General features: G+C 49.0%; 2 protein-coding genes across 2 annotated transcripts; one reads left to right on the top strand and one right to left on the bottom strand.

Annotated features, from left to right (window-relative positions):
• Nucleotides 1–189: 189 nt before the first annotated feature.
• On the bottom strand, nt 190–1,171 carry F4807DRAFT_392453 (uncharacterized protein). Its single transcript, XM_047995914.1, has 4 exons — nt 846–1,171; nt 671–766; nt 418–615; nt 190–367 (listed from the first exon to the last, which is right to left on the bottom strand). Exons 1-4 carry the CDS (start codon nt 919–921, stop codon nt 342–344), a joined length of 396 nt encoding a protein of 131 aa, XP_047856045.1. The 5' UTR covers nt 922–1,171; the 3' UTR covers nt 190–341.
• Nucleotides 1,172–4,741: 3,570 nt separating this feature from the next.
• Nucleotides 4,742–8,142, top strand: F4807DRAFT_458421 (uncharacterized protein; the record flags this gene model as incomplete). Its single annotated transcript, XM_048001206.1, has 6 exons — nt 4,742–5,980; nt 6,035–6,234; nt 6,350–6,426; nt 6,483–6,980; nt 7,131–7,514; nt 7,604–8,142. The coding sequence occupies 6 exons, from the start codon at nt 4,742–4,744 to the stop codon at nt 8,140–8,142; spliced, it is 2,937 nt and encodes a 978-aa protein (XP_047856046.1).
• Between the last annotated feature and the right edge of the window lie 914 nt (nt 8,143–9,056).

Here is a 9,056-nt window from a genome sequence, read left to right on the forward strand (position 1 = left end):
TTTAGGATATAACCGGCAAAACAAGACATCGCGTTGAAAGGGTGTAAGAAGCAAAACGCCGTATATTCCCAAATATGTAACAATCTAGTTCAACTAGAGAATTGAATAGGTACAAGAATATTGCTCGGGACCGAAATACCCTGGTTAATTGTCTGATCTTGTAAATTTAGAAGGTTAAGTTTCATTCCCATTCCGTCCAATCCTAGTTTTTTTTTTTGAATCCTTTCGGCCCTTGTATGAACATAATCCCCGAACTCATTTCATCAATGCGGGCGATTCTTGCAACATCACCCCTATCGGGCCGCTAAGAACCTAGTGTACACTTTATGCACGGAGCATATTTAAGCAGAGCTGGTAGGGACGGGGACTATTCACATGTCAGAGACTGAGCATACGAGGGAGATTAAGGGGACATACAGTCGCTGCCGGTAGGGAAACCGCTGGGAGCACCGGTAGGGACGCCAGTGGGACGTGGGCCTCCGGTGGGACGCGGACCACCAGAGTGGCTAGGCCGACCAGTAGGGCGAGGACGGCCAGAGGCACCAGGGAAACCACTTGGGAAGCCACTGGGGAAGCCAGTTGGGAAACCGCTAGGGAAGCCGGTAGGCTGAGGGACTATTTGGATCCTGTTAGTCATATCCGCACAAACGATAACGGTGTGGTTTCTTACAGTCAGATCCAGAGAAAGAAGGTAGGCCGGAAGGTAGACCGGAGGGGAAACCGGAGGGGAAGCCAGAGGGGAGGTCAGAGGGGAGGCCAGAGGGGACTGAGAAGAGAGATGTTAGTTTTTCTTGTCAAGTTTACCTAGACGCTTGCTAGGTTGGTGTAACTTGAGTATAACATACGATCTGATTCCTGAGGTTCAGCGACAGGCGCGGCGATGGCGAGGCCGAGGAGGAAGAAAGCAACGAATCCCTTCATTTTGAATGTTGTAAGGTGCGATGTTTAGGTAGGTAAGAATTGAGTGGTGACTTGACTCTGTTCTGGATGATGAGATCTGGGTGATGAGATGAACAAGATGAAGAAGGATGAGGTCCTCGAGCAAGATATATATACTCATTTTGACATTCCCTTTTCGATTTTGAATCTCCATGACCCTACGGAGACACCCCTTCCTTCGAAGAGCCGCCGGATGCTGATCCACGCCCGGAATGAGTCAGGGGCAAAGCTCTCGGCAGCTTAACTAGAAGTTAGTACAGGTTCTCCTCGACGCAAGCCCATTACGTCCACAGCTACGACATCTCAACACAGTTCCGGCACGTTGCCCAAGACTGGCGGAGGACTGGCTTGTGCAAGGCCCGATTTAAGCTACGTGGAGACATCGCGGAACAAGCCTCGCCAAGACTCAAAGGAGTAAAGCCACATGGTAGTTACAAGGTGTTGGTTGGCCGATTGAGGGACAACCATTGCCTCGCCTTCAGCCTACTTGTTGCCGACGCGTAGTCTAACATGTTCTAGCGTCATCTTGAAATGTTTATAGATCGACAAGTGCAATTTATCTCCTGAATTAACCGCCGAAAAGTCCGCGACTGATGCGACACTTGACGCGTCATCTAAAGCGTTGGGATGCGATATAGGTAAGCTTAATGCCATTTGTCCCAGCCCTGAACGCAGTATTTGTGACGTAAAAAGAACCTATGATCAGATCTTGATCATGGTATTTCTAAAATTTCTGTAGTTGAGATGAGATGTTTAAACTTGTGGTTGTAATTTAACCATTTTATCCCGTTCCTGGACCATGCGGACGGGTACAGATTAAACTCGGATTAAATCACAACGTTAGAGGGACTAGAATGCCATCGAGTGCCGGATCTGGGAAATGCGGGGTGCAATTGTGGAGTTACAGACAGAAAAATGATCTACATCTTGGTAGTATATCATTAAAATATAGTTTGGTGGGTATAGTCGAATAGATGTGGACATACTGATGTCAACGATGAAGAGTTAGTTTCGTTTGTTTACTTACTTCACAAGCAAATAGTATTCCATTAGAGATAAAAGTACCTAAGTACCTACATACGATGAGAAGTGCATATGGTACCAGGGCATTAGTGTGTATGAGGTATTAATAGACTAAGAGGGAGATAGGTGTTGGTGTTATAGGCGAGGGCATATGGGCATACTAGAATCGGATCACCTCTCCAGATCCAGCAATTCCGGCTAGATGCCATGACATCGAAACGGAGATCAATGGACCATTGAATGCATAACATATCGAATCAGCCGAGTCGGATCTTCCTTGGCAAATGCGGCGAAGTCTGGAACAGAGATCCGTCCACACCACAACTAGACTTCAACATCGGATGAGCGTACTATGTATATACAACCCTAACCCAAGTACGTAACACAACAACTCTTGAAACATTAAAAGTGGAAGACAGCCTTGTAGAAACGAAACGAAACAAGGAATATTATTAAGGAAGGTAGGTAAATTCGTCGACTTCTAATGCGAATTTATCGGTGTGAACTGTCCGACAGATAGTTATTGACTTGTCAAAATATGTCGTGGAACTTAATAACTTCAAGAAAGCTTGAATGCTTCATGGATATCTATGTTTCCGTTAAGTCGGTACCTCAGATTAATTAACAGAGGTTCTAGGTTATAGGGATGGGGACCGATCTGCCGGAGTTAGTCTGTGATTATGTCCATAGGCGTTTACCTAGACAGGGAATTGATATTTAGGCGAGCCTTGTGCGGTCTCACGCGATCGAGCGTATATACTGTGGGCCAGCATAACGCTCTGGGTGGCTCAACATTATGCTGAGTTGGTCCAACTGGCTGTGCCAGTGAAATACGTAGTAAGCTTAGCTGAGCATAATAGCTCAGCCATTCTGGCTGTTGTGGTCGAGTAGTTCGGCGAAGTCAAGTGAGATTTAAGCCTCCCTTTTCCATAAGACGTGGCGGCCTACGTGTGAAGATAATACTATGAATAATATCGAGAGGACAAGAGAGTCTCTTTGACCAATGCAAGTTTTGTTTCGTTTCAGATGTGGGTTGTGGAACCAGTTATTGTAGCTTTCGCCCGAGCATAATGCCATTGAAAAGGGGGAGGGTTGCGAAGCGAAGAACGTGGCCCTTACAAACCACCTGGCAGTTGACAAGGGCGTCTAAGCCGCAACTTGTGGCGGTGCAGGCTAGTACATATGTACATGGAGACATTTGAGAATGATAAATGCGCGGGGAAGCCCGACCAAGAAAAAGAAAAAAGGAAAGAAACTTTATCCCATCTAGCTGTAACGGCTAGTGGCAGGTTCCACTTAAGAAGTCGAATGGCCAACTGCCTTGGTTACTTCTAAACTTCTAGGAGCCTAGACTCCCCCTCCGGCTCGTATCTAAAAGATGGATAGAAATGACGACATTTTCTACCAGCTCTAGGGCCTAGGTCCTAGGAGCTTATCGAACTAAGTGGTTCGTCTTGCTTCGTCTTGGTTCGTCTCGTACTTCAAGCTTGGAAAACACGAGAATGGAGAATATTGAATGTTCACGTTAGATAACGTCATGACAATACAGAGTGGTATTATGATGTATTCATGGATCTTGCGAGATTCGAAATTCATGGAAGGCACGAAAGAGAAGAAGAATATCTCGGAAGGAGCCAGAGAGAATTGCAGGTTCGATAGTGCTAACTAAGCACCCACGGGATCAAAGATTGCATGGGTATAGGCTGCAGCTGCGCATTCAATTCTCTGCCACCAATTAAATTTTACTAAACGAGACAGGAAGCCATCACAGCCCAGTTCAGACAATGATCACAAGGTAGAGAAAAAAAAGTCTCACTTCTTATCGTTATCTGAAATCAGCATCGGAAATCACCTGTCTGCCTAACTCATCAGCATTATTGCATATGAGGTCCAAACCAATGTATTGCGGTAAGTCCTACGAGAATGTTGAATGGGACAATTTACCAACTATGGCAATTTGAGGACTTTTATGACCAACATCGAAAAAAGGGCTGACTAGGCTGTGCTATTTTTCTCCGTTTTCTAGAACCAACTGAACCCATGTAGGTGATAGGACCCCGCACTAGAGAAGATCGAAGCTGAAGAGGGTCTCGTCCCTGCCCGGATCTCAAACAAACAGAATAACCTTGGAAGTTGGCGGAAATAGAAATTGCAAGATTACACCACGTCACGGCGCAGCACAAGCAAACTGCGATTTTTATTCAGTTATTCCAGAAGGAGAAGAAACCCAGAATCAAAACTGTCGAAGAACCGGGAAATCCAAAAGACTAAATACTTGGCCACGGGGGCAAAGTCTCTCTCGGTCATCGCCATCTGCGCCATTCTGCCCCTCCACAAAAGCTCCGTGTGCCAAGTAACGAATTAGGCTGGGCTGACTTACAGAGTCACATTTACGGCGCCCCTCGGCAACCATCACTCACAGATCCTCCCCATCTGCCCATTGCCGGCCTACCCATTGCATTTGCTCATTGCTCAGCGCCCTTCTCGCTCTTCTCGCTCTTCCCGGTCCTTCCCTCACGGCCCAACTTCAGCACTACAAGTTCTGCGTGACGCCATTCATCATCCCACATCATCGTCACCAGCCTCTTACTTTTTTTCTCTTTGCCGAGAAAATATATAATCTTTACTACTAGTACAGTCTACTTAGAAATATTGCCTGTTCTCCCTGGCATAACCCATTCCCATTCATAAATTTCATATCTTTTGAAATCAATCATCGAAGCTTTGTGACGTCACTGTCGCTTGGCTATTGAGCTGTTGAAACTTCGCGACGACATCCATGTCACAAGTTTATCGCGAGCGCGATGTGCGCTATACAAGAGATGAAAGCCCCTCGTCCGACGACGAGAAGTACAAAAGTACGACCGTAAGACGGTACAAGGTTGCTGGCGGAAAGTCTGGTAATAAGATTGTGGAACGAGATCGCATCGAGCGTTATGAGGAAGATGATGATCGCAGATCAAGATATTCTCATTCCCACAAAGGTCGCTCTCCCGACGAGGTGGTAGAAGTCGATCGCATCGACCGCCGTATTGAAAGAACTCCCTACCCTGATCCACCGAGATCGGCTTTCGATCCGCCCGACCGATACAGAGACTTCGAATACGAGCGTGAAGTAGATCGGGAACGGGATCAGTATCCTGAGCGACACTCTCGCACTAGAGTTGTCGAGGAGATTAAGGAGACATCTACCTCACCCCGTGACAATTATTGGGACCGTCGACAAAACTATCCGTGGGATGACACGGACGTCCGCCTTGATAAACGTGTGGTGCGCCGAGACGGCGACGGCGACGTGAAAATAAAGGAAAAGACTGTGGAAGAACATAGAGACGACTCTCGCGACTATAGAGAGCGCGACTGGAAGGTCGAACGCCGCGTTGTCGAAGAAAGGGAACCGCCGCGTGACGTCGATGTTGAGCGATACAGGAAAGAGGTCGAGTATTATGCCGCACCCTCCCCACCTCCCGCCCCTGTTATCATTCGTCAAAAAGCTCCCGAGCAGAAGGTTGTTATCCACGAAGCTGCTGCGCCGGCTCCTGTATTCCTTCCACGTCAGGAACCCACATATATCGTCCTAAGAGATGAACACCGCGAAGTCGCGCCGCCACGCCGAGAGGAGGAAGAGCATCACCGACGACGCCGTGATGAGAGAGAATACGAAAGTGACGGATATGACGAAGATTACTATGTTAAGCGAACCATCATAAGACGAGACCGTAGTTCAAGCGCCGACCACAAAAAACGTCATCTAGCTGAAGGTGCCCTGGCCGGTGCCGGTCTTACTGCCCTATTATCCGGCCGTGGTAACAAGGATACCGGTTACCACGAACACCGAGGCCGCAAGGTTCTTGCCGGTGCCGCTTTGGGTGCTTTGGGCACTGAAGCTATGCGTCGTGCCAAGAGCGCGTACGAAGACAGACATGACGACAGATACGAAGATGACTATGACGACGGTTATCACCACCATCGTCAGCGTAGCAAGTCGCGCAGTAGGCTAGCAACTGGCTTAGCGATCGTAAGTTACCCGGTTCTTTGCCGCGTAGGAAGATTCATGCTGATGCGTTTATAGGGTGCCGCTGCTCTTGCTGTCGCTGGTGGCCTGAAGTATATGCAAAACAATAAGATCGAGAAAGAAGAAGCTCACCGTGGACGCGCGCGGCGTCGGTATTCTGCGGATTCTTACTCGAGGTCCCCAAGTCGGTCATCGCGCCGCTCCCGCAGCCGTAGCAAGTCGAATTCGAAGGCGGCCAAGGCAGCTCTAGCGACAAGGTAAGTGTTACATATCTTAGACAATACCTATTTCATCTAGCTTCCTTAATTGTTTCAATTGTGGGCGAATAGTTATTGTTCTAGATGACAGATCGCTGACTGTTGAATTCATCAGTGCTCTCGCTGGCGTAGTGGAGCACTACAGATCTAAATCTCGCGGAAAATCTCGGTCGAAGTCTCGTCTCAGGACAGGTGAGTAACAACTTATATGATATCATATTATTAAAACTACCTCTAACTCTGGTTAGGAGCTGAAATTGCAGCTGCTGGGTTGACCGGCGCTGCAGCGAGCAAGATATGGGATCGCCATAACGACAAGAAAGAACGCGAACATGATAGGGAATTAGATGAAGAATATTCTGACAGAGATCATGATCGAGGCTACTCAAGGAGCCGATCCCGATCCCACTCCAGGTCTCTTAGTCGCCATTCGCGTTCCCGAGACTCCACGGCTGATAAAGAATTAGGCCTGGTACCTTATCCCGGCGTTGAATACGGGAGTCAACCTCTCGAGGATCACGAGTCGGCGAGCGGAGAACCACGACGCCGCACTCGCCATCGTCGCCGGTCAACTTCCGCGACATCTGATCGAGAGACACGTAAGAAGAGGAGTCGGAGCACGCTCCGTGATGTTGCAGCTGCTGGGCTTGGCACTGCCGCTGCCGCGATAGGCCTCAAGAAATATAACGACCGTCAGAAGAGCAAAGAAAGAGAAAAGGATCGGGAAAAGGATCGGGAAGATAAAGGTAAATCCAGAGATAGAAGTCGGAATCGCTCGCTTGATAGGGAAGACGGGAATCGGGAAAGACGAAAAACCAGAAGGTCCCGTGACCGTGAACGAATGCGTATGGACGATTTACTTCCTAGTGTGAGTTCGTAAGGCTAACGAAAAACAGGTTATGAAGAAGAAGCGCCAAATCCATATTACTATGGCGATGAGGTGCCACCATCTCCGCCTCATGCGTCAGGCGGTGCTTATTATCCTCCCCCGCCTCAGGAACCCACCGGACCACCGCCAGCCGGTCCTGGTGGGTTCATGTATCATCCTAACCCATCTACAACAAATTTCAACGCCTACCCTCCGCACCAGCCATATGACCCTCGCGACTACATAAACCAATCTCCCATGAACCTCCCACCGCCACCCCCTGGACCTCCACCATCCGGGCCCCCACCCCCAGGCTCGGGTAACCGTCCCGGGCCAGAAAATGTGAGTCGTCCACGCTCTGGTGACATCCAATCCCATCCCGATGCCTCTCGGAGCCCGGCTACTGAGCAGGGTGCGTCTCCTTGAGTATATTCTATCTTACAAGAAGTCTATGCTAGGTAGACTGTTAAATATAAACATACCTACTGACTTTGCCCTTAGATGGTTTAAATTACCAACAGCGATCGCGTTCGCCCTCTCCCAGCCCCAAGGAAGTCAAATTCGGCCCCTTATCGCCCAAGTCCCCTCAAACTCTCCGAAGACATCGCCGGACTCTTAGCCGACCACTAGATGAAGATGCTGTTGATGAAGAGCTTGCTCGTCTTACCCGACCCCGGAACTCTAGACAACGGTCGGGCTCGGAACCGCATTATGATCGTCCACGCGTCCAACGACGCAGAAGACGTGGTGACCAATCGCCGGCCTCTGATGATGGCGATGTCGAATACTTACCTGACCGTTTCGATCCTTCTGGCCGACCGCTCGACAACGATACTAATACGCTTAGCGGAATCCCAAGGCAAGGCTCTTTCGAGTACCTCCCGCGCGACGATAATGACTGGCATATCCGCGGCGCGTGGCGGACGCTCGGAAATCCGGACCCGACGCTCGTTAGCGAACTCGCGCAGACTTTTGGCGGGCTGTTGCAGCCCAGGGGCGGGTTGTTGGGGATGCTTGGGCATGCGCTAAAGGAGGTTTAATTTCCGTCTAGTTGCCTACAAAACCTAATATAGGCACTTAATGATACAGGGCAGAGACAGTGGGTGGGCAAAGAGGTTGAGAGCGATGAGATATGCTCTGATGGAATGATTCAAGTATTTCTTTTCTTTTTCCTTACTAACGAGTCAACGAATTTATGGTGTCTCCAGACCAAGCTATAGATTTTGAATTCTTGACGTTTGATGACGGAGGGAGCGGTGAAATGGTTAACGACTCACGAATGGGTTTCTCTTGATAGGTACCTTAACGATTTGATTTGATTTGATGGTTTATTAAGTTATTTTATTTGACGATATTCTTCGTACATGTGATTTGCTCTAGTCAAAATACAAGAAATAGTGCCTCCACAACTCCTACCTGCTTGCTCCAACGACTGCATCATCAACCTCTCCGTCGATCTCCAAATCCTCTATCAACCGCCACAACTCACTCGAATCGTCTAATAGCCAGTGCTTAAGGCATTGAGTTGCCTCAAATCTGCGCTTATTCTTACGGTGCATCGCCGGCTCTGCCAGATTGAACACCCTCTCGCACTCAGCTGTCGTTGCCGGGATCGAGAGCACGTCAAGGGCAAACTTGTGAAGCTGGGGAAACTCCTCCTGCCTATCTTGCCACCATTTGAGCGGATCATCGCCCCGCCCGAATTCCGTCCATTCCATATTGAGGTATCGCTGCAGCTCATCGCTGGATTCCTCCGGATAGTCCGCGTCGTATATCGTGCGTCTGGGTTCCCGCTTCTGCTGCCGTCTCCTCCTTGATCGTGGGGCTGTGTCCTGGTGATCGGCGCCCGACATGGGCGTATCGATGGGAGGCGGCGTTGGATCCGCGTAGTTCTCTTTCCAGTATTTACTGACTATGTCCTCAACTTTTGAGGCTAGATCGCTATCGGATTTCC

This window comes from Annulohypoxylon truncatum, assembly GCF_022578515.1.
Source record: "Annulohypoxylon truncatum strain CBS 140777 unplaced genomic scaffold F4807scaffold_9, whole genome shotgun sequence".
Taxonomy (NCBI): Eukaryota; Fungi; Ascomycota; class Sordariomycetes; order Xylariales; family Hypoxylaceae; genus Annulohypoxylon; species Annulohypoxylon truncatum.

Bases quoted from the DNA above. Each gene is read 5' to 3' on its own strand.
- F4807DRAFT_392453 (XM_047995914.1), bottom strand. From the start codon at position 921: ATGAAGGGATTCGTTGCTTTCTTCCTCCTCGGCCTCGCCATCGCCGCG. The intron at 767-845 runs GTATGTTATACT...CTCTCTTCTCAG, and splicing joins TGAACCTCAGGAATCAGATC to TCCCCTCTGGCCTCCCCTCT. The intron at 368-417 runs GTATGTCCCCTT...ACATGTGAATAG, and splicing joins TTTCCCTACCGGCAGCGACT to TCCCCGTCCCTACCAGCTCT.